Consider the following 26,230-nt stretch of genomic DNA (forward strand, 5'->3'; position numbering starts at 1 on the left):
AGAAGAGCCCAATCTGACAGTGATTTTGGCCTATTCTTTTGAAGCAGGGCTTTCCTCCTTGATTTGAGTCTCAAAGAGGCATCCTATTCACTAGGCCAGGGGTTCTCAAACTGTGGGTTGAGATCCCAAAGCGGGTCGCGATCCTGTTTTAATGGAGTCGCCAGGGCTGGTGTTATACTTGCTGGGGCCCAGGGCTGAAGCTGAAGCCAGAGCCACACTGCCCAGGGCCAAAGCTGAAGCCCGAAACCCAAGGGCTTCAGTCCTGGGCAGTGGGACTCAGGTTACATGCCCCCTGTCCAGGACTGAAGCCTTTGGGCTTCAGATTTGGCCCTCTGCCTAGAGTGGGTGGACTTGGGCTTTGGTACCTCCTCCTGGGGTAGTGTAATAATTTTTGCTGTCAGAAGCGTGTCACGGTGCAAAGAAGTTTGTGAACCACTGCACTAGGCTTATTTTTAGATGATGCTGGATTGGCATAATTGGCAGTATTGGTATATCCCACCTGTAATGAACAGGGTATGGGCATTCAGGCTTAGTGGTCATTGCAGGAAGTCAAAAACAAAGACCGCATCAGGTACTAAGCCAAAGGTCAGAGCCTGAGTCCGGTGCCAAGCCAGAGATCAGAGCTGGAGACAAAGTTGGATGCCCGCTAGGTGTCAGACCTGAAGATAGCATCAGGGGTAAGGCAGAGGAGCAGGGACCTGGAATAGGGCAGGACAGCAGGAACTGGGAGTAGACAGAGGTCTGGGATGGAAAGAAAGGAACCAAGAGTAGGCAGGAATGCAGGGCTCAGGAGCCAGGTAAGGAGGAGGGATCTGTAGTCGCAGACAGCCAAGGATTCCTCTGGTTCAGTGGTTTTCAACCTTTTTTAATGTGTGGAAATGTTGAATGGAGGTGCAGACCCCTTTGGAAATCTTAAGTCCACAGACCACAGTTTGAAAACCACTGGTCTAGTTGCTAGGGCAACTTCCTCTTATTTCCTGGTTCATATAGTACTCCTTAGCCAATCGGAGGGTTGAATGTTTCCCACAATTGGGAGCTTTGGGAACAGGGTCCTCTGTGAACTAGCCCGTCCCATTGACCCTTCCCTAGTTACTTGGGTGAGCTGCTGTGTGGCAGTCCTGTCCTGAGTGCAGCCTGTGGCCCTGGGTTTGAGGCCTGTGATCCCTCCCACCACCATGGATGCCTTCAGCATATTGACCATCTCCCAGCTACCCTTATCACCCTTGGAAACCTGGCTCCCCTATTCCAGTCAGAGAAACCCTGTATCTACAGATCTGAGACATTTGGATCCTAAATATTAAGAACGGACAGTCAAGGAACATTCACCTACTGTGGTACCTCATAAACGCTTTCACTGTCCAACATAAAAACAGTGATACAAAGAGGTTTTGGTTTTTTTGGATTTTTTTTGGAGACATTGGTTTACTTGATTTTTGGCAAACACCCAAAAGCACTCACTCTAAAATTGAAAATTTAATGATCAAACACAAGGGAAAAAAAAAAAAGTAAAACAAGCATTTATACTGAAAATGAAAGTGAATGATTCTGCATTGCAAACTTGATCAAAACCTTTAAAATCTTTACCTCCTTTTGGAGGTAAAATATGAGAGTCTCATTTTCAGAAAAACTTTTTTGATGAAAAGGAAAGGGTTAACTTTACTCTCATTCCTGATGTATAAAGGGTCTTTACTGGGGCTGTCAATTAATCACAGTTAACGCCTGCAATTAGCTGAAAACAAAATTAACACATTAATTTTTTTAACATGTGTGATGTTATGTGATTAAAATATGACAATTGTTGCAACCACCGTTCTATATTTGCAACAAATCTTGTACAAAATGTGGCATGTAAGATGTCTATGAGAAGGTTATGATTTCCTGGTTATGACTGTGCTATCTGTATGCATGTATCGTTTTTGTATTTGAAGTTATGAATATTGGCTCTATAGCTGGGGATTTCAAATGTTTGCTTCTGGGGTAACGCCCACAAGATAGTTAGCCACCATATCTTGGAGGAACTATTCAAATTGAATGGCCCGTCAGAAAGACAATTGACTCATAATGGACCATGGGAGACGCCTATCTACAGATAATGGGCTTTCCTGCTGTGACAAAGCAAAATTATGCATGGACATGTGACTTGCCCATGTGATTCCAAACTCCCATCTTTTATCTGTGATTTTCCACTAGCTGTGCTGAGGGCTATTTTTTAAACAATGGGTTTCCCTCCACATGGCAGAGCTATAAAAGGCCCTGGAAACACCTCCATTTTGCCTCTGTCTTGCTCCAGCCTCTTTCCTGCTCAAACCTGTGGACTTTGAACTTCTACTAATGGGAGCATTATAACCAATGGACTGAGGACCTTCCACTGATTTGGAAGCAATCAGAGACTTATCAAGCCAGCAGTTTATTCCATTACTTCTACAAGCCTGAACCAAGAACTTTGCAATTACAGTATGTATTTGATTCCTTTAATCAATTTTAACTCACCCTTTTCTTTTTATGAATAAACGTTTATCAGTGAGATTTTTGGGTAAGATCTAAGTTATATATTGACCTGGGTGTGTGGCTGGTCCTTTGGGATCAGAAGAACCTTTTATTTTAAGAGATTGGTCTTAAAGAACCACTCATCTCTAAGACTAAGACTAATGTTTTCGGTGGTAATACAAGGACTAGAATGCCTAAGGAAACTGCTTTCATGACTTCTTATTAGCCAGTGTGGTGAAACAGAAGTTTACTTTTGTTGCTGGTTTGGTATATCCTATGAGGGATTAGCCACCAGTCTTGGAGCAATGAAGCGATGAAGTGAGCTGTAGCTCACGGAAGCTTATGCTCAAATAAATTGGTTAGTCTCTAAGGTGCCACAAGTACTCCTTTTCTTTTTGCGAATACAGACTAACACGGTGACTACTCTGAAACCAGTCTTGGAGGGTATCTGCCCGATTTCTCAGCAGTTTTTCCTGAATTTGGCATTCTCAGTTGTGACCTACTGAGGCATTGTTGCAACATGTTAATAACATACCTCTGGGCAGGGAGGGAGGCATCAGCTGCAGAGGGATCTGACAGCATCCAGTCAGGCGCAGTAACTCAAGCTGCCACCAGAGCGTGGGAAGAGAAGAGGAAGTGGCTCCCATCCCAGCTACAGCGGAGAAGTAGGGATCATGACCCCGCTTTGCCCCATTGCCTCTGGCTGGCCTCTTGCTCTGGGGACCACCCTATCCCCTCACTGTGCCCCATTGCTCCTGGCTGATTCCTCACTATGGCGACTGACCACCCACTTGCCCCTCGCTCCAGGAACCGCCCCAGCCCCATGCCCCATTGCCCCTGGCTGGCCCCTCGTTCCCGTGACCTTCCCCTTGCTGTGGGGACCAGTCCCCACCCTACGCCATGTCCCAGTGCCCCCAGCTGGCTCCTTGCTCTGGAGGTATCCTATAGAGAATAGGGATCTGGCAAGTTCAGTCTCCCTGCACTAGCCTCTCTTCCCCTCCTGCATGCGGAGTCCCTAAGATAAAATCCACCCTCCCTTGCAAATAAGGGCTCGCTCAGCTGAAGGTAACTCACCTAGTTTAGTAAAAGGAGTTTAACAGGAGTTTAATTGCTCTGTTTAACAGTGTGATTAAAACTGCGATTAATCATGATTAACTATTTTAGTCACTTGACAGCCCTAGTATTTACTTCTCCTGTTTCTAACAAATAGAAGCACATAAGAGAAGAGATAGGATAGAAAAGGTGGGGGAAATACAGCTTTTGTTGATGTTTTTTGGGATACTGGGTGGCTCATCAGTTATGAATGGATGCTTTGGCTGGCAGATCAACTGTGGCACCTGTTGCTTGGACTCTGGTTTACATTCTGTTCAGGGATGTCATCTGCTTCGGTCTTTTCTCCTTAGGGCAGGATTGCAGTCATCTCATTTCACTGTGCTGATGCAGTGCAGCTGATTTCAGGGTTTGATGAAAGGCAGAGAGAATGAGATATAGGATAGGAGTAAGTAAGTGGCAAGAGAAGCAGAAGGTAACACAAGGAAGAGAGGCAGAACAGGATCTTATGTACTTCTGTGATGCTAGCAATTAGGTATCCCCACTGATGGGTTGAGGACTGGATGTCACGATATGATTTTCAGGACTCACAATTGAGAAACAAAGTTCCTTAAGTAAGGCCTAATGGCCTTCCTCTCAGGAAGAAAGTCTTTCAGTCTGGTCTGCTTCTTTTTCTTGGGGGTCAGGGAAGATGAGATGAGTCGTGCTGATGAGATGGCTTGTGCAGGGACACGGGATGATTTTTTTTTTCAAGAACACCCGGAAGGGGAAAAGTGGGCTGAATAGTTCCTTCTCATTATTTTGTCCACCAGTTAAGCCTAATATCCAAAACACTAATTTTGATTCATTAATTTCTGGTTCTACATCTTCTGTTTTTACCAAACATGATTTCTCTGTAGTCCCTGAAGTACATCAACATGACCTTTTTTTCATTTGGATTAATTTAGTGTCTGTCTGGTTCTCTTGCACCTGTTTATACTATTCATTATTAATTTGACCTATTTCCCATCAGCATTTGTTGTTATAGGTTATTGTGGCATCTTACGAACTTTCACATATTTTTTATATTTGAGCTCACAATTGGGGTAAACTTGTAAACCCAGTTATCACAGCATAGACTTCTCTGAGCAATCTATTCATTTGAGGTCTCTGGAATCACCAAGATTCTCATTTTCCCATATATGTGTTAGAACTGAGGGCCATACATTTAGCTCTCAAGTCATTTCTCCCACAAATACAGAACACAGTAGATCAAGTTGCCACAAATGATAGGTCAGCAATGTTTTATATGAGCAAAGGGGGAGGACTTGTTCATAACAACTGAGCAAATAGGGAGGACTTGTTCATAACAACTTTGCAAAAAGTCTATATAGCTACGAGTCGGGTGTATTTTACAGAGTCCATCCGATCACCCTACATGGTAGCGAGAATTCACAATGAGATCATGGGTTAGCTGAGCAGGGATTCTACTCCGATGCCCAAGTGGTCACTAAAGGATTCTCTGACTTAGGACGTTTTCAACCTTTGGGATTTTCTGAACTTAGGTCCTTTCACAACAAGATTCAACACCATGTGCCCCCACTTCTGTTCAAGAGCAGGCTCAGATATTTAGTTGACAGATGTGTTCTTTGCCAGTTGGGGGATTGATCTAATGTATTCTTTTTCTTCTTTGCTATTAATATTAAATGTGTTGGCAAAGATCAGGCTGGACTCAGTCAAAATGATACTAGTTGCCCTTGTAGGGCAGAAGCAGCAATGGTACATTGTGATGGGATCCCTGGGATACAGCCTGGAACTGTGGGACCAATGTGACTCCTTAACTCACAAAGCTATGACAAGCAGCCAACCTCTTCCAGGTGCTGTGATCACTCAGCCTTCAGCACGTGGAGACTCACACCCTGCGAAATTGCATGGATGCTCTCTAAGCCACTCATGAATCATACAGAGAGAAGCACCAGCCAATTCCACCCAAGCCTTGCACCCCAGAAATATACCTTGGACAGTGCAAGCTCATTAATTAGTTTGCCGCTTCCTCAAAGGAAAGTGGACATGCACCAGTCTTTGTAATCAGAGCTGAGATTCCCTGAACACCTCAACCAAAGACATAGTTTTAAATAAAATATAAAACAGATTTATTAACTAAAGAGAGATAAATTTTAAGTGATTAGAAATAGCAGGCATAGAGATCAAAGTAGGTTACAAAGGAAATAAAAATAAATTCACAGTCTGAATTCCACAGACTAAGAAGTCTTTCCCCCTAAGAGATGTTACAGGCAGCTCACAGTTCTCAATACACAGGCTGGATTCCCTTCCCAGCTTGGGACCAATTTCCCCAGTTCAAAGTCTTTGTCTTCCAAACAATCTTCCAGGTGTTGAGATGGGGGAGGAGAGAGGCCAAGTGATGATGTCACTGTCGCTCTTTTATACTTTCTTCCAGCTGCTAGAAGGATCTTTGCTGAGGAGTCTCTGGGATAGTGGATTCTTCTTGATTGGCCATCAACGCCTGTCTGGCCAGTGATAGTTGCTCCTTTGTTGTTACTGAAAAGAGCAGCTGTGGGCATCTCCCAACCTCACAATATATTTCAGTAACACATATAGAAATACTTCATAACTTCACATACAATGATAGTACATACAATTCAACAGGATATTAAGGTTCAACAGATCAAGACTTTTAAAATGATACCTCACAAGACATGCATTGTACAAAACATATGATCATATGACAGTGTTGAATACGGGGGTTTCAGAGTTCCTATTTTGAGGTACAGAGTGTCACATACATAGACTTATTTCTCTTATCCAAAGGAAATTACAACTTCTACCAGTAACACCAGACATGCTGTTCTAGCAGCGAGGGAGAGTCTTTCATCCAGATCCTTAACTGTTACATCTAGCAGATTGGGGAATAGGACTGTAACATATTTAAAGAAATCTTGCTCCTTAGCTGCGCAATGTGTTTTAATTCAAGAACAGTCGACTAGAAAATGTTATGATTTGATATAGAAAAGATTTGGTGTATAATTGTTTGATTAAAAAATTGGGTTTGTTTAGTCTGGAGAAGAGAAGACTGAGAGGGGACATGAGAGTTTTCAAGCACATAAAAGGTTGTTACTAGGAGGAGGGAGAAAAATTATTCTCCTTAACCTCAGGATAGGACAAGAAGCAATGGGCTTAAATTGCAACAAGGGTGTTTTAGGTTGGACATTAGGAAAAACATCCTAACTGTCAGGGTGTTTAAACCCTGGAATTAATTGCCCAGGGAGGTTGTGTAATCTCCATCATTGGAGATTGTTAAGAGTAGGTTAGACAAACATCTGTCAGGGATGGTCTAGATCAGCAGTTCTCAACCAGGGGTTTGGGCCCCCCTGGGGGGCTATGGGCAGGTTTCAGGGGGTCCACCAAGCAGGACCAGTGTTAGACTCATTGAAGCCCAGGGCAGAAAGCCGAAGCCCCGCTGTGCAGAGCTGAAGCCCAGAGCCCTGAGCTCTGCTACCCCCTAATGCTAGCCCTGCCTTTTATGTGCAGAAAACCAGTTGTGGCAGCACAGGTGGACCATGGAGTTTTTAGAGCATACTGGGGGGGCACAGAAAGAAAAAGGTTGAGAACCCCATGTCTAGATAATACTTAGTCCTGCCATGAGTGCAGGAGACTGGACTAGATGACCTTTTGAGGTCCTCTCCATTCCTACGATTCTACAATTCTATGATAAGGATATTGATCTTGCGTCAGTTCCTATTCAGTGTATTTTAGAATATTTATTTAATTTTAAAAATGTGTGTGTTTGCCTCACGTAAAGTACATCTAGCAGCAATAGCAGCTTTCATACACCTATTGATAGTAAATCGATCTTTTCACATGACTCTTAAAAAGGTTTGAAGGGTTTATTAAACTTGTATCTGCCAGTAAAAAATCCAGTTCCTCCATGGAATTTAAATTGGGTATTAACAAAACGTATGTTTCCACCATTTGAACTCTGTCAGAGTATTCTTTATTTCATCTTTACATTAAAACGGCTTTTATAATAGCTGTCACATCTGTTAGAAGAATTTGTGAACTGCATGCATTGATTGCTGACCCTCCTTACACTCTTACTCATAAAGTCAAAGTTGTACTTAGACATCAGCCCATATTTTGTCCTAAAGTAATTTTGGACTATCATGTTAATCTATTAATTTATGGGTCTTCTTTCCTTGACCTCATGCTCATAAGGGGAGTCTAGATTACATTGTTTAGATGCCACAAGTTTTGTCATATTATGTGAATAGGACTGAGGAGTTTTGGGCTTCTCCCAAATTATTCATTTCATATGCTGGAAATTTTAAAGGTCAAGCTATCACTACACAGTCCTTGTCTAGATGGGTTAGGCAGTATATAGAGGAGAGTTATAAGATCTCTTCTGTTTCTCCTCAAGCAATTGCTACCCCTGTTATATGTGCTAGACGTGTTCCCCTTACTGAAATTTCAAAGCTACCACTTGGAGTTCTAGTCAGTCTTTAATTTAACATTATGCTTTAGATTTTGCAGCTAGACTTCAGGCTCAGTTTGGCAGAGTGGTGCTTCAGTCTTTAATTAGGGGGAACCTGTGTCCCTCCACCTTTTTATTTACTGCTTGCCAAATGATCCCAAGAATAGAAATATGCAGAGGACACTTGAAGGAGAAATGAAGATTACTTACATGTAGGTGGAGTTGTTTGAGGTAGACTCTGCATATTCATACTCCCAGTCTGCCTTCCCCTTTTCTGCTGAGTTCTAGTCAATTTTGTACTCTATATTAGCAGTGTCAGGATCTGAGGTAGCAGGTGGCACCATGACTCCTTTTATTGCCTCCCCCTCAGAATGTGCTTGAATGATGAGGGAAGGAGTAGGAGGGGTGTATAAGTGCTCTAATGGACACTGTATCAGCAGGTTCTACCATCCAAGCTGCACTGGTTGGTGCATCCCAAGAATGTAAATATGCAGAGTCCATCTCAAAGAACTCTAGTTACAGGTAAGTAACCTTTATTTATTTCTGTATATAAATCTGCAATGTTTTCTTCCCAGGTATCTTTCATACTAGGGTCCTGGGTTTAGAGGGAAAGGCCTTCTGTGAAAGAGTTGTGTAAGGCTGTCATCTGGCAGTCCACATATATTTGTTACAAAGCGCTACTGACTTTTCCTGTCAGCCTCACAGATGCTTGGCCTTAGGTGGGTGCTGAGCATTGTCATTTTGTAATGGTCATTTCCTCCCTAGGTGGGGAGCCTGTGGGCACTGTTACTTGGAGCCCATTGGTCCAAATTGTTGAAAGAGGCAATGCAGTTTGGTGAGAGGAGAATGACAAATATTTAGAAGTCGGTGATTGATCACATTGTCTTGACAGTTTGAACAGCAAAGGGAAACCAATTGGTCTAGAATGATGATTACTTAATATCATTGCAGATTTACAGATAGGAAAAAAACTTTTATTTTTCCCCCATTCCATAACATATATTACTTTTTTCAAGAAATCACTTAATAAGTGTACTTATCTTTCTTTTGTATTGTCAGTTTAGCATTTTGACAGAATACATTGCAGAAATTGATCCGCTCCTGTTTCTTCATATGTTCACACCTGTTATAATATTTACTGCTGCTTTTGAAATGGATTTTTATATATTTCGGAAATCATTTTGGCAGGTAAGATGTGATTTCAGAAACTTCCTATTAGAGTTCATTATATGGAAAAGGTAAGAGGTAATTGTGTCCTTGTTTTTCTTTGTGACTGTAAAGTGGTTGCAATGGTTTGGTATACATTATAAACTTTAAAAAGAAAAGGAAAAGCTTCATTGGAGCAATAAGACTTTAGAAACCTTTTTACCTTTTAAAATGTAGTGACACCTCATCTGTGAGTTGGGAGTTTGCCTAGCTCAACCTGGAGTGAAGAAGAGAGAAGTCTTGGGGAGAGAGAACTGGGGTGGGTCACAGCCCTCAGTGTCTCTATCTTACCAGTGCTGATCTTAAGGCCTGTGAGGGAGGGTGTGATGGTTCGGTCACAGAGACCCCCTTGGGACTGTCACCTGATGTGCTGAGACTACCTCTGAGCCCATTTTCTCTGCCAGTTTGGGCCTCCAGAACTCTGCCTTCTTGAGCCAGATATGCCAGTCTGCTCCAACACAGACCCAGGGTCTGAACCACACGCCTCAAAGCTGCAGACTTAACTGAAAACAGCTTAAGAAGTGCTTCTGTCTCTAGCACCCAGACACCCAGCCCCCAATGGGATCGAAACCCCGAATAAATCCGTTTTACTCTGTATAAAGCTTATATAGAGTAAACTCAAATTGTCTGCCCTCTATAACACTGATAGAGAGAGACGCACAGCTGTTTGCTACCCCAGGTATTAATTACTTACTCTGGGTTAATTAATTAACAAAAGTGATTTTATTAAGTATAAAAAGTAGGATTTAAGTGGTTCCAAGTAATAACAGACAGAACAAAGTAAGTTACCAAGCAAAATAAAACAAAACATGCAAGTCTAAGCCTAATACATTTAAGAAACTGAATACAGGTAAATCTCACCCTCAGAGATGTTCTGATAAGCTTCTTTCACAGACTAGACTCCTTTCTAGTCTGGGCCCAATCCTTTCCCCTGGTACAGTCCTTGTTCCAGATCAGGTGGTAGCTAGGGGATTTTTCATGACTGCAGCCCCCTTTTTTCTGTTCCACCCCCTTCTATAGCTTTGGCACAAGGCGGGAATCTTTTGTCTCTCTGGCCTCCTTCTAATTGGAAAGCACCAGGTTTAAGATGCATTCCAGTACCAGATGACATGGTCACACATCCTGTGAGACCCCAAACCTTCATTCTTCCTCACCTGACTCACAGGAAGGCTTGCAAGTAAACAGAGCCATTTACAACCAATTGTCCTAGTTGATGGGAGCCATCAAGATCCCAAACCACCAATAATGGCCCACACTTTGCATAATTACAATAGGACCTCAGAGCTATATTTCATATTTATAGTTTCAGATACAAGAGTGATACCTTTATACAAATAGGATGACCGTACCCAGTAGATTATAAGCTTTGTAATGATACCTTACAAGAGACCTTTTGCATGAAGCATATTCCAGTTACATTATATTCACACTCATTAGCATATTTTCATAAAATCATATGGAGTGCAGCATCACAGATGGTATTAAAAAAGGTCTGCTCAGCAGAGAGCTTTGAGGCAACTTCACTGTAAAAGACACAGTATACTCCTCAAGAGACTTCTGCCAAACCTTGTTTTCTCCTTCACCACTCTGTCAGATGTCCATCCCAATCTCTTCAGGGAGATTTGTCCCATGGTTACCCAGGCTGCCACAAATTTTTGTGGAGTGAGTGCTACTTTCAGCACCTCCAGCTAATTCTACTATCTTTGAGCATGAAGCGTTTCTTCTTTAGCATGCCCCCATCCCTCAACATCCAGAATTGCTCCACAATCTTGAGAGGGGGCACAGGTGCGCCTTTCTCCACTGCAGTTCCAGTATTCCTTCGACAGCTGCTCTTTTAAACTAGTTATTTAAAAGATGCTGATTTGGCTGGCACTGCCTGCTGCTGATAAACAAAGCTAACTGAACAGCGAGTAAGGCTTCTACCTATGAAAAAACATAAATGGATGAGGATTAATTAGTTGCTCCTAAATATATAAAAATAATAAACATAACATAGATGTCTCAGTAGTTAAGGTTGCATGTGTTTTTCATTATAAGATTGTGTTTCAGTTGCTTATAACTTTGACAAAGTTAAACTGTTTGGGATGAAAAATTCCATGCTAGAGGTCTGCATGAGTTGGAATGTTTCTGGCAAGTTTCAGCTAAAATGATAATGCTGTTTCCAAGAACAAGGTTATGGAAAAACACATTGTTTTGTCCATGTAAAAGAATAATTGTTTTCATCGAAAAACTTAGCACCTCTCGGCTGTGGAACAAGATACTTGACATTTGTCATTGGGGCAGGGTTGCCCTGGTGTCAGAGTTGTGCCTTTTACTTTGTCTGTGAAAATTTGCCCAAATTTGGCACGTGCTCAGTGGAGTCTAGTTAGAATTTGACAGCTAAATTCTCCAAAGAGTCAGTCTGCACTGAGCATGCCCTGTCCCCTTGCAACTCCTGTATGCTGACTGGATTGTGCATACACTATCCCAGGGTTGGAAAGGATGAGCAGGACTTTCCCTGCAACTGCTCCTCTTGGCTGCTGGATGCTGTTTGGCATTGGGTATGTGGACAGAGAGCAGGCAGACTGTCTTTCCCGTGCTCTCAGTGCTGCTGGTGCTGGCATCTAGTCAGTGAGGAGGAGGAAACAGACAGACTTGAATGGAAAAGGATCAGGAGTGTGGGTGGAGGGAGTGAGATATGCAGGGCAGGGACACACAGGAGCTCAGGGGTGGATTTAGGAGCGGGGGGGAGGGGAATAGGAGCAGGACAGCGAGGGACAGATGATGTGGGAATTGATAAGGGAAAGAGATGCGGTGAAGGAGTAGAGGAGAGGGGCAGGAGCAAAGGATAAGAGCAATAGGCGCAATGAGTGGGGACAGAGGCAGCAGTTAAGCTGGGGGAAAATGGACAATGCCAGAGAGGGGCAGGAATTGACGTGGTGGGGATGGAGTAGAAGGGGCCAGGGAAAGGCTTGTGGGGGACAGGAGCAGAAGAGTCTGTAACCACTAGTTACTACGTTCCCTGACAGAATTTAAATTTTAACATATTATTCTCGAGTCTGAACATTCTTTTGCTTTCTAGCAAATAGTTGTGAAACCCTTTGGGTCAAGTGTGTTTCCATCCCCCTCTAGTGGCAGGTTCACATGGAAAAGTCTTATACTACTACCAGTTACTACAATAACTCAAGTGAAAGAGGATTGTGCTGTGGCTCTAGAGATCATCCCAATCCTGCTGAAGACTGCGTTGGGGATTATTATGGTTCCACAGAAAGGAATTTTTGTTTTTTTCAGTTTTATGGGTTCTTAAAAAGGAAATTGCATCCAGAAATTTTAAAAGAATATTAAGATTGCAAAGTCCAGTATGCAAAGTTAGGAAATTACAGAATTAGGTGTGCTCATGCAACCTTAATTGGCCCTCTTGTTTATTCATTGATACAGTCTTTAGTTACATGATCTGACAGCATATTTTCAGCAGGACCCCTACCTCATTTAGTGCACCTGATGCACTGTGCTTTGGGAACTCATTCGGGTTGTTAGGTGAATGAGGATCTTGTATGTAGGATTCCTGCCTCATTTGTTGCAGAGGTTGGAAAGTGTGTGATGAATGAGGAAGGGAACTGCAGGAAGAGAAAGGATTGCCTCATGGTTAAGACAGTTGAATACCACACTGGAGAACTGGATTCTGTCCCTGCCTATGCCCCAGAGCTTCTTTGTGATGCAGGGCAAGTCACTTAAACCAAAACTTTCATAGATGTCCATGGTGTGTTCATCATTTTATGAGTACCCAGCATGAGGCAAAGGGGTCTGATTTGCTGAAGTGCTGAGAACTCTCAAGTGAGGTCAATGGGACCTCTGCTCTGAACATATAAGTGCTATAAAATGCTAAGTACACTGAAAAAAATAAAGCATGTTGTGCTAGATGCTGTACTAACACAGAACAAAAATATGGTTCCTGCTCTGAAGAGCTTACAATCTAAATAGACAAGACAGCTGAAGGGTGGGGAAAGGGTATAACACACAATCAGAGTGAACAATGTGATGGCAGCAAACATCATGTTAGTTCTATTATTTTTTTCTTTTGCTGGGTTTAGTTAGGAGGAAGGATAAGCTCAAGGGAAGGGAAGAGGATAAGGGGAACAGGGGAGAAGAGGGTAAGAGGAGTGATACTGAGGTGAAGAGCTTGTGGAGGAGGGCTGGAACAATAGCACAGGGCAAAAAAAAAATGTTCAGTCAAAACTGTAGAAAGTTCTCCAAAAAACTAAAGGGGTGCTTTAACTGATTCTGCCCTACTAGCTGGAGTCTCTGGCTGTCCCCTTTGCACTTTTCTCTCAAACCTACATGGCAGGGTGAAGGGGAAGACACCACCTGGGTTCTAGTGCACAGTTCAGGGTCTGAGGGATGTTTTGGGGAAGGTACCAGACTGGGTATAGGAAGTGCCACTTAAATACATCAGATTGTAGGCTGAATATTGGTAATTTGTTAGCGAGGCTAGTTGTTTTTGTAAACTCCTGCCATAACACTAGGAAGTTGAGGGTTCTTCATATTGACATCCAGATTATTGCTTCAAATCCCAGTGCAGGTGTGCTTGCAAGTCTGGTAAAGAAATTAAAGCTTCCAGCTTTACAATATTTTTTTTAAACTACTATAGGTGACTAAAGGATAGTTAAAACAGCCCCCATTAACAATTTACTTGATGGGAAGCCTCTTTGAACAGTTAAAAGAATAACAGGTGATAGGTGATATCATTTGAAGTGGCCAGAATAATACAAAAAGCAATTCACAATTCAGCCACCCATGCAGCCGCAACTCTGTCCTGTAGTGATGCCATGAGTTTAAAAAAAAATCTACTGTTTTAAAAAATCAGTTAAATTTAATCCAGCGCTATAAGCAGTGATATTATGCACTTGTGATTGTATGGTTATTGCAAGGTGTCGGCACAAAGAGGAAATAAGGTTGTTCACATGTCTTAACTGTTTGTTTTAATTTCTTAACATGTTGGGTTTTTATTAATTTAACCTTAACTCTGAATTTCCTAGGGTTTGCAATGCTTATTTATGGGATAATTATAATATCTCAATAATATTTGCACCTTTAAATTACTTGTATACAGTCAACCTTAAATCCAATTTAACATAGTTTTTGTCTGGGAATATAAAATGAATAATCTTGTGATACAATAGGATCTATGAATATTTTAAAATCTAATAATACATTTATGAATTGTCTTCACAGATATTGCTACTTTCAGTTCCTGGCTTTTTGCTGAATTGTACTTTAATTGGATGGTTAACTTATAAAATCAATAAGTATAACTGGAACTGGCACGTTAGCATGTTGTTTGGAATCATTCTTAGCACAACAGATCCTATCCTGTCTGTGGCTTCTGTGAAAAACATTGGTATGTCAATTTTTCCAACAGTTTGGAAAGTATGAATATTTTTAGATTTAAATAATCCTGCACACAATACAGAAATTGGGGCATGCTGTATTTCATCACTCTTGCTATTTTTTGAGCTTATTGCATTCTTGAAAGCAAAAATGGGGAGGAGGACTGGGAAAAATGAAGTGCTAATATTTGTGAATAAACGAGGAAAACTCCCCAAAATAATAAAACAGAAGTTATAAATGATGTTATGAATGTGGTGGACAGCAACAAAAAAATTATCAAAACACTCCATCATATATATATATATCCAAATATCACTGGTGCTGTTAGTTATGGAGGTCTGCTTTGGATTCAGACAAGTTAATGTGAGCTAAAACAAAAGCCTCTGCCAGAATGTCATTGAAGCCAAAGTATATTTAGGGCAAGAGCAAACTTAAAAAAAAAACCAAAAACTATTCTTTACTGATCTTTTTCTTTAGAACCCATAGTGAGTGTTACAGTGACAATCTAACTAAAACAAATATTTCAATATATATAACATAGATGGAGACCAAATGTTTTATAAGGGAAGCTTTTGTCCTTTTCGTTCTGAGGGAATGAAAGGAGCTAAAGAGTAGTTTGTGATTTTTTGCCAAAGCCCTTAAAATTCTTAACCTTGAAGTAAAAGTGACCGTCCCTTATCTCTCTGAGCATAGGGAACATGCTAAGATTCTGAAACTTTTTTTTTTTCACAGCTGTAGCTAAAGCGTCCCCCAAAAACTTCTGACAAAAGAGGCCTGGATTTGAATGGTTCTAGAGATGACATTCTGATCTCAGGACTGGAACCACATGTTCCTTCTGGCCACTGTGTAAGAGAGAAGAAGGGCATGAGAAGTGAATCTTGTGATGTTACAAAAAGCATAATAAATAAGAAGAGCCTTATACATGTTTTGAAGTTTCTCATACGTGATTCTATTATTCTTAGGTTTTAATTTGAGAGCATCTTAATAGTTTGCATCCAGGAGAGTCAAGCTGTAGAGATGACCAAGCCACAGCAGCACATAAAGCTAAAAAGGAGGTGTCATGGTCTATTTTGAGAGATATTTATATTATTATAGGATCCTTAGATAAAATTACCGCTTCCACAAGGTTTGCCATCTTTTTGGTATGGGAAGACATTTCTGAGTCCACCTTAGAAATAAAATTTTGACCTTTTATTCCTTAAGAGATTTGTATAATGGGGAGGCAGAGCTTACAAATATTCTTCCAACTTGTAGGCAGTCATTCTGAATTAATATCTTTTAAACATTTAGGAATAGAAAAATATTGATCCTTACATTTTTCACTTGAAGGGGATTTCTTTTGAGGGTTTCTGGGGATTTAGAGTCTGCATCTTCAATCTTGAGGGTCTTGCTAATTTTATGAGTTAATTTGATTAAATTGGTCTAATACCCACAAAGTCAAATTAATATGGTTGAGGAGCCTAAGATGGAGAAAAAACCCACACTCAGGAGGATTATGATGTTAACTCTTGTAGGGCTTGTGTTCACTAGCAAATTAGGCTCTTAGAATACAGCCTTGAGGAGTCCTGTTAACTGGCATGATGATAAATGTGAATTTGAAAGTCAAAATGGACAGGAACAAGATGTGTTTAACATTATGTTAGCTGTTCAAGGGTAAAACTTGGTTCCAGTAGGGGTTTTTCCCTTTTTTGATTCTTTATGCTGTCTAAAAAAGGCCTGAGAAAATTGAACAACCCCTCCCCACTTTTTGCTGTTTTTAAATATGAAGAAGTCTTGTCTTCCCTGTTTTGCTTGAGGTCTCCTAGAAGGTCTGGAGAACTGGAATTCTGTATTTTAGAATGTTTATTTTAAAAGTGGGCTATTAACTTTGAATTTCTAAGATTTCTAATGTGTATGTTTTGCATCTTTATTTGAAAATAGTGTTTTCTTAAGACAGTGCTTTGTCTATCAGTGCTTTGTCTGGAGAAAGAGACCCCATTCATAACTCCTCAGATTCTAGAAATGATTCAAACCCAATAGCTGTTCAAAATCAAGATGACTATTTAGAGCCCAGCACAGAGAATCACTCATTTAAGGGTCAAAATAGGCATGGCTTTGGCCATAATTTTATCGCTGTGGTTCAGATTTGCAGTGAGGCAAAAATTTATTGCATGAATGGTGTCCCAGCAGCATTCATCAATTGCCAATTCTCTCTAGTGGCTAGAATTGCTTGTGCTATGCCTTGGTATCCCCTGGGTAGAATTGCACACAGTGTATCTCAAGAAATTCTTTCTGAGTGCATGGAACCACTCACTGGATGCAAAGCGAAATAAGGCATAATTCTTGCATCTTATCCAAATGTCCCTTTGAGGTAAGATAAGACTAAAGAACATGCTGAAAGCCTGCTTAGTTTTCACTATAGAGGGTGGGGAACTGTCACAGATTCACAGAATCAGTGCTACGGCCCGAGATTTGGAGGAACCCCTTCAGTGTGCCAGACCCCAAGTAGTCTCACTCTTCCTTCAGGGTAGACTACGCAGCCTCACTGCCTTCTTAGACTGAACCTCTGCGGCTCCAGCACTCCTGCTTCATACTGTGAGCTCTGTTCAGCGAGTCATACTGAGATAGACTCCTGGTAGACACTTATGCACTCTTCAGGGATTAATGCACCTCACCAAGTATTTGCAGTGACACTTTAACAGCACTATCAAAAGAGTAGGGTTTATTAGGTGGACCACAGAATAGTAAATCTGTAGTTTGGCATAGAGAAATGGAGATTAAAGCAGAGTCCAAGTCCAGTCTGGTTAGCTGAAAGCCCAGCTAAGCTGTACTCAACCCCCATACTCAGGTCAGGCTCTGCCTTTCTGTCTGACCTTGTTCAGCTCCCATGTGAAAGCCCCTGACTCCTTCCAGCAACTAACTGTTATCCCTTACCAGTCCTTTGTTTTTGAGCTGGGGCATTGGGCTCAGCTTCCCTGCTGAGAGATGGCAAAATCCATCTCTCCCTTGATCATGGGTTGCTAGGTGTCAATGTCCTGATGATTGGCTTTTCCATTGTCTTCTTGGATGTTCCACTGATATGGGGTTGACCTCAGGCAGTCCTTTTATAACGAACCAGTCAGGTTCAGACAGCGAGGGCAACATTCATACCTGTTTCTCTTAGCCTGCCCTGAGAGCAAACAGTCCTTTTTCTCACTGGGTAACCATGCAAAATATAGGGGAAATGGAGGCACACATAGGTTTCATAAAAATATTACAGAAAATTGCCACTTCATCACCAGAGAATACCCAGAGAACAAGATAATTCAGGATTTACAGGCCCTTGCCCGGGAAAGTGAAAGCAACTCTTTTGAGGTCCCACTTCAGGCTATTTTCCACACATCCTCTTCATTCACTTTGATTGCACTACCAGTGTTGTGTCTTATCAAAAACATGAGAATTGCCATATGTGATCAGAGCAAAGGTCTATTGAGGCTACATCACTGTATTGTCTTTTATTAGACTTCTCACAGGAATGGAGATCTACGTAGGATAGGGTAAATTAAACAGAGTTTTTATCAACTAGCATTTTCCAGTATTAATACTCTGTTTTCAGCAGCATAGCTCAGCAGATATATACAGGTTCTCTCTCTGTCTCTAAGTCACTTCCTGAGCCTCTCTTAAATTAACAGTGTACCAAATATATGTATCATATGTACAATACACCCCCCCCATAAATAAAAGAAGTTTGGAGATGCCATTACCAATGTTCCTGATTCATAACAGCATTAGGACATGCCATAGTCCTTCCATTCTGGGTTTAAATCTTTATCTGGAGCGACACAGATGTGGTGTCATCTGGTGATTGTATTTGTGGTGTTTGTTGTCAAGGTTCCTCCCCACTCTGAACTCTAGGTTACAGATGTGGGGACCTGCATGAAAACCTCCTAAGCTTACTTTTACCAGCTTAGGTTAAAACTTCCCCAAGGTACAAATTAATTTTATCCTTTGTCCTTGGAATATCCACTGCCACCACCAAACTCTAACTGGGTTTACTGGGAAACGTAGTTTGGACACGTCTTTCCCCCCAAAATCCTCCCAACCCTTACACCCCACTTCCTGGGAAAGGTTTGGTAAAAATCCTCACCAATTTGCATAGGTGACCACAGACCCAAACCCTTGGATCTGAGAACAATGAAAAAGCATTCAGTTTTCTTACAAGAAGACTTTTAATAGAAATAGAAGTAAATAGAAGTAAAGGAATCACCCCTGTAAAATCAGGATGGTAGATACCTTACAGGGTAATTAGATTCAAAACATAGAGAATCCCTCTAGGCAAAACCTTAAGTTACAAAAAAGACACACAGACAAAAATAGTCATTCTATTCAGCACAATTCTTTTCTCAGCCATTTAAAGAAATCATAATCTAACACATACCTAGCTAGATTACTTACTAAAAGTTCTAAGACTCCATTCCTGTTCTATCCCCGGCAAAAGCAGCATACCGACAGACACAGACCCTTTGTTTCTCTCCCTCCTCCCAGCTTTTGAAAGTATCTTGTCTCCTCATTGGTCATTTTGGTCAGGTGCCAGCGAGGTTACCTTTAGCTTCTTAACCCTTTACAGGTGAGAGGATTTTTTCCTCTGGCCAGGAGGGATTTTAAAGGGGTTTACCCTTCCCTTTATATTTATGACAATTGTACTCTTCAGTCTGCCTGGTGGGTAGTTCTAAGGGCATTTTTGTATCACGGTTAGTGTTTTCTTCAGAAAAGGACCTAGGGGTTACAGTGGACAAGAAGCTGGATATGAGTCAACAGTGTGTCCTTGTTGCCAAGAAGGCTAATGGCATTTTGAGCTGTATAAGTAGGAGCAGTGCCAGCAGATCAAAGGATGTGATCATTCCCCTCTATTCGGCATTGGTGAGGCCTCATCTGGAGTACCGTGTCCAGTTTTTGGCCCAACACTACAAGAAGGATGTGAAAAAATTGGAAAACGTCCAGCGGAGGGCAACAAAAATGATTAGGGGACTGGAACACATAACTTATGAGGAGAGGCTGAGGGAACTGGGATTGTTTAGTCTGTGGAAGAGAAAAATGAGGGGGGATTTGATAGCTGCTTTCAACTACCTGATGATTTAGTTGGGGATTGGTCTTGCTTTGAGCAGGGGGTTGGACTAGATGACCTCCTGAGGTCCCTTCCAACCCTAAGATTCTATGGACTAGATGACCATATTTTTTGTCAACGGGTGTGGTTGCACCAATATGAAGAGTCCTTAGGTGTCTGCAGATTCACCTAACTAATTGTCCATTCTCTGTCTGAATTACATATTACCTGAGTTGATCTGCTAGTTAAATTACCGTGCCAGGGTGCCACAGACCCCTTAAATATTGCATAATTATGATGGAGTTTTTTGTGAGATTTCAGTGTTGTGGCATTTGTATTATAGAATGATTTCAGTTGTCATGCATCCGTCTAACTAGCTGTGTTTCATTTTATTGTGGTCTGCAACTCTAGGTGTTAAAAGAGACTCCTTCACAAGTATTAAAATACTCTTTTAATGCCTGCTTATTAACATCTGTGCAGGTGAAGCCCCTGATTCCATAGGTGTGTTACAGTAATTTAATAAACTATCATTACAGTCTTGACTGTTCATTTACCTTGGTAAGTATCTGCTTGACTATTCGTACATATTTTTCAGCTAGTCCATTGGACTGTGGGAATACAGACTGCTATCCATGGGTAGAAAACCCCAATCCTTCACAAATGTTTGAAATTCCTCAGATATGTATTGTGGTACATTATCCAAAATGAGCTTATCAGAAATATGTCTAGCAAGTCGTGCCTTGGTGTGATTCACTATAGTGCTGACTAGCATGTTGTTTAGTTTGAAAAAAAACAACTAATAGTCATCTATCAGCAGGTAGTGTTTTCTTCTGTTCAAATAGTTGCCAGTTCCTGTGGAGCTCTTTTAAGTGTGTTACAAATTGTCACAGGTTTCTTGCAGTTTAGTCTCTGGTACTTTGCACAAATGCAACAATCTCTTACCATTTCTTCTGTTTGTGTGTTCATACTGGGCCAGTAAAGTCTGTCTCTTGCCTCTCTTTTGCATGGTACTATACTGAGGTATCCTTCACGAATCTTTTTCGGAAACTCCAGACATGTTTTCATTGAAATTTCTATTTTCTCCCCTTTCAGCACTAGTCCATTCTGCAGAGACATCTGATTTTTTTTTTTTATTCCAAAAGTCTCTCAAAGCCAAGGAAACTTGGTGTTCTTGTGAAGGCCATCCTGATTGTTTCTTTTAAAAGATTCATTGTACCATTGCTCTCTGTTTTTCTCACTTATTTCTGACTTATTTGTAGACACTGGTAAATGTTGTAGTATTGTGTACATGTTCCTCCAAGTGTTCTCCCTCTTTTGCGTCTGTCCTTTTATTAAAAAGAAAAGGAGTACTTGTGGCACCTTAGAGACTAACCAATTTATTTGAGCATAAGCTTTCGTGAGCTACAGCTCACTTCATCGGATGCTGTAGGTCACGAAAGCTTATGCTCAAATAAATTGGTTAGTCTCTAAGGTGCCACAAGTACTCCTTTTCTTTTTGCGAATACAGACTAACACGGCTGTTACTCTGAAACCTGTCCTTTTATTGAAATTGCGTGAGAGAAGATCTGCTAGAGGAATTTCTTTCCTGGGCTAGTATTTCACTTTCAAGTCATACTTTTATAGCTTTAAGTTCATGTGCTGAAGTCTTGGTGATGCAAAAGCTAGAGGTTTGTCCAGAATGTTCTCTAAGAGTTTGTGATCTATTTCAACTGTTATTGTGCAGCCATATAAGAACAGATTAAATTTTTGATTCCAGGGCGGTGGGGGGGTCCCACAGCTGCTAGCAGGGCTGCCCACAGTTGCCCAGCTGCCGTGAGGGGTGAGGGTTGTGGGGATCCAGCAGCTCCCCATGGATATTTTAGTAAAAGTCAGAGACAGGTCATGGACTTCTGTGAATTTTTCTTTATTGCCCATGACCTGTCTATGACTTTTACTAAAAATATCTGTGACAAAATTTTAGCCTTAGACATGACCTCTTGAGGTCCCTTCCAGCCCTGCATATCTATGAATCCAGCCTGAGGATTCAATACCTTTGATATGGGGAGTCACTTTTTTAAAATTAAGTTTAATAAAATCCCACTTTTAAAACCATCCCTGGTTGCCATCCATTTTTCCTTCATATAGACTTGTTCTGGGAGAACGAGAAGTTTGTTCACATCTGTTCACTCTTGACGTGGGATCAAAAGATGATGCTTATTTGGCAGTTCTGCTGTCCTTGTTTACTGGAACTTCTCAGCCCACCTTCATACAGGTGGTACTGCTGACTGAACTCCCACCAGTGGGAATATGCAAAGACCCTTCAAAGAAGAAATTAAGGTTGTTTTTAAAATTACTACACATGTGGTTACTACTTTGGTGTCCATGTGCTGCTGTACAGGAGTTAATGTTTTAACTAGCAATGTCCATTAGAGGGTATGCATGCTCCCAGCATGACCTCACTCCACTCCTCCTGCCCACCTGGGCACAGTGACCCCCTCCACCACTCAGTTTCTTGTGAGACAGAACAACGTGGTGTTCCTGTGTAATAATCTTGTTACTTAGTAATTAGACTGATGGTAGTTAATTTGTTTTGTTTATACTTGGTGGTTAGTGTGTTACTGTTTCAATTAGCTTGTTAGTAGGCTTAAAATAAAAAAATAACTTATGGCAGAACACAGGTCTTCAGGCTTCAAGCCATGCCTCTCTTGTGGGGGGATTATTCCTGTGACTGTGACCCAGGACAGATGCCTTTACTGTCAGAGAGAGGAACATATCACTAAGTGTGCGATCTGCAAGTCCTTCAAGAAGCACACACAAAAGTGGAGGCAGTCTAGATTGAAGCTTTTTCTTATGGAAAGGTCCATTCGAGCTATGTTGGTCTGAATATTGACTAAGTCAGTTTCCCGGCACTGAGCCCTGTCTGTGTTGCTGGCAGTGCAGAGGAGTTCTTCAGTGGAGCCATTACTGCCGGTGCCCAGCATAGAGAGGAGCTCTTCAAAGGAGCAGTTACCGCTGATGCGGGAAAAAGTGGGACTGGGATGTTGCACCACATCAGAAAGCAGGTACAGAAATCTTCCTCACCTTCAGCACTGGCTTCAGCAGCACCATCCCTCTCTGCACCAGAGTGCTCAGGTCACTCTTTTGCAGTATTTTCCTTTTCAGCGCCAGATGTTTTGGTCAAAGCCCTCTCTGCACCAGCGGTTTCAGCTGTAGAGGAAACTTCAAAGCAGAGAGAGGCATCCACAGTATCCTCACTATAGGGAGACTTGGCAACTAAATTTTCAGCTCCAAAAGCTTACTTGGTTTCTTCACCAGACCTCAGGGTCTCTCCAGAACCCAAGTCACCAATCTGGGAGGGTTCCTTAGTCTCGATACCAGACAGATCCTCTCCTCAAAAAGAAGCATGGGTACCTGTAATGAAAACCTTAAACCAGCATGTCAATACAATTTTGAGTCCCACGTAGATCTTTCAATCTCCTGTCATGACTTCTCTGTTAGAGGCTTCTTCATCCAAAGACACTGATTTCTCTGCCGACTCTGACAAGAGTCCTCCACCAAAAAGGAAATCACACAGACGGAGAGAAAAGAAGTCTAGGGCAGCATATGAAAAAGAACCTCAGAACAGAACTTACAAGGCTAATTCTCACTATACTCCTTTGTTCCCTCCGAATTTGCCAAATGTCCCTTTCCCATATGGACAACAACCATCGCCATATTCGCCCTCATGGCTTCAATCTCTGCAATTTCAGGGACAAGTTCTCCCACGATATATGGAATCTGTTTGAGTCTCCTGCAGCAAACTCTTACAATTCTGATTGCTCTCCTCATCAAGAAGTTCAGGATGCAGAGGAACAACAAATTTAAGTGACGGTGAAATAACAATCCAGCCAGAAAATCCTTCTGATCCTATACTTGGGTTCTACTTCTTTGCCTGATGAAACTATTTCACAGTCTACACCATTTTCAGTTGATGATTTTAAAACCTTTCAGCAATGGCAAAAACACTAGAAGTTCATTTGGAAAAAGCATATTAACTTTTTGATATTCTACAGCCAGCATCCCAAAACAGCATTGCACTACCTATTAATGAAGGAATATTGGATCCAGCAAAAGATCTCTGGGCTACCCGGCCTCCATTCCAGCAACTGAAAAATGTGCTGGTTATAGATATTGGATAACATATATAGGATTTGAGGTATATATTATACTCATCCTGCTCCATTGTTACTGGTTGTTGCTGTACATAAAGATAAGCGATCAAAACAGCTGGGAAATCTATCCCTAAGGAGAGAGAAGCCAAGAGACTGGATCTTGTTGGAAAGCAAATGTACTTCTCAGCATCTTTACAGGTCAGGATAGCAAATTATCAAGCCATGCTATCTAAATATGATTATCTGTAGTGGGATAGGCTGTCAGAGTTTAAGGACAAGTTACCCTCAGAGAGTGGAGATGAGCTTAAACCTATTTGTGAAGGACAGTTTATTGCTAAAACCTCTCTTCAAGCTGCTTTAATGCTGCTGATTCCAGTGCTTGTTGAGTGGCTACAGGTATCATGATGATTAGCATGGTTATCTCCCTCAGGTTTTACCAACAGAAGTGCAAGCGTCTATTGAAGATTTGCCATTTGATAGTCAGAATCTATTCAGTGCCAAGACTGATGAAACTCTGCATTCATTAAAAGACTTGAGATATGTGCTCAGATCACTGGGTTTATACAATCCTTCTTTCAGTAACAGTTTCATCCTTAATCTTGATTCTCCAGATATAGGAACACACTTTATTCTTTTTCATATTCCCAACACCAGAGGCCTTCCGAACAATCTAGAAAGAGCTCTAGATATCAGAAGAATTAAGTTTCAGTACGATCTTCCTTAACTAATCAGTCGGGTCAGACACAAAGGCATCAAATTTGATGTGATGGTCAAGGATCTTGGATTAATCCACAAGGATCAATACCTTTTGACTCGACTCTTTGGTTCTTGTTTTTTTTTTTTGTGGAGGCTTGGGTGGCAGTCACCACAGATCAATGGATCTTTCTAGTAATTAGGGATAGTTATGTCATTCAATTTCAATTCCTGCCTCCTATCACCCTTCTTCTCAGTCCCTTTTCAGAGATCATTCTTACAAAAGTGCCAGGTGTCAGGAGGTAAGCGAACTGATCAAGCTAGAAGCAATAGAGTTAATATCTCAGGAGAATACTGGAAAAGAGCTCCCTTCTCCCTATTTCCTCATAATTAACAGTCTCTATCCATATCCCTAATTGGATCCTGGGGGTCTGTAGATAGCCCCAAGAACTACCCCAGTGGAGCCTCTATTATCTTTCTTCCCCAAAGTGATTTTGATCCAAACAGATTCCGTTCTATCCATTCCATCACTCCCAATTTCTTTACAGTTTACCTCTTCGTTAATACACAATGTTACTCCACAACCTGTACCTTTATTTCTGTCTTTCCTGAACAGCACATACCCTTCAATACCTGTACTCCAGTTATGACTGCTATTGTACCATGTTTCTGTTATCTCTATAGTATCTGGTTTCTCTTCCTGCACCAATGAATCTAGTTTCTCCATTTTATTACCCAGGATCCTTGTATTGATGTACTGACAATCTTAGTTGTTTCTGCTTGGCTTCATCCAGATTCCTCGCCAGATTAGGTGCAGTGATTTCACTGCCAATATCACCTCCCTGGCTGTTACTGTCATTGCTGTTGGCACTATCTTGTTGTTGTCCAGTCTCCTCCTCACTGTTATTCCTTTCTCCATTGCTGTGTTCTCTCTTACTTAATTTTCCTCTCACTCAGTATTAGAATCAGGTGTGGACATTACATCCACCTCACCCAACTGTCTCCACTGAATTCCTAGTTCTTCTTTGAGTGATGTCCCTGTGGGTGCTCCACTTTGGGTGTCGGTGCGCCCCTACGCTCATAGTCAGAGACTTAAGGAAGTAGTGCTTGGTTGGGTTGCACATGCGCAGTCCCCATCTCGCGCTGCTTCAGGCAGTTAACTGGCGCTGTGCAACCAACGACCCCCCCAGTTCCTTCTCTACCACCTTTGGCTCAAGTCAGAGCATTTAGCAGTGTCTTGCAGATTAGGAATAGTTAAGCTTTTCCCTTAGTTTTAGTTTTCAGTTAGAATAGTTAGCCTTCCTACTTTATCCCTGTTATTTTATTTTCTCCTCATAGGGCTGTAGGTTTCCATTTTTTTTACCACAGCAGCACGGTATTCGTACCTCCCCTCCCCATTACGGGGAGAGTACATCCCTGAGGGGTGTGCCTGGTTCCCCAGAGTTCAAACGCTGCATTACCTGCAGGTTTTCTATACCTTTCTCAGACGGGTGCTCTCACAGCTGAAGTACTGGCACTGTAACAAACTGAAAGCCCACACCAGAAAGGCAAGAGATCTCCAACTGAAACTTCTGTTCATGGAGAAGTCTCTCCACCCGATGTCTGAGCCTGAGGTATGCATTCCACGCGGCCAGAAATCACCGACCTCAGCCTCTGACAAGGGCGGTTCCTCCACAGCACAGGCTCCTGATCAGCCTGCCAAGAAGGCAGCAAAAAAAATGGGGTACCACGCCCCCAACTTTGGAGTTGGCCAAGAAAAGGCGCTGT

At 41.7% G+C, this 26,230-nt stretch overlaps 1 protein-coding gene across 1 annotated transcript in view; it reads left to right on the forward strand.

The window, feature by feature from the left end:
* The window catches only part of LOC141989734 (solute carrier family 9 member C1-like), a 293,130-nt gene that overhangs the window by 13,168 nt on the left and 253,732 nt on the right, over positions 1-26,230 (forward strand). Inside the window, exons 3-4 of the mRNA XM_074956659.1 lie at positions 9,070-9,193; positions 14,423-14,588. Of these exons, the coding sequence (XP_074812760.1) occupies positions 9,070-9,193; positions 14,423-14,588 (290 nt within the window). The remainder of the gene's footprint in view (positions 1-9,069; positions 9,194-14,422; positions 14,589-26,230) is intronic.

Source organism: Natator depressus, chromosome 6 (assembly GCF_965152275.1).
Source record: "Natator depressus isolate rNatDep1 chromosome 6, rNatDep2.hap1, whole genome shotgun sequence".
Classification (NCBI taxonomy): domain Eukaryota; kingdom Metazoa; phylum Chordata; order Testudines; family Cheloniidae; genus Natator; species Natator depressus.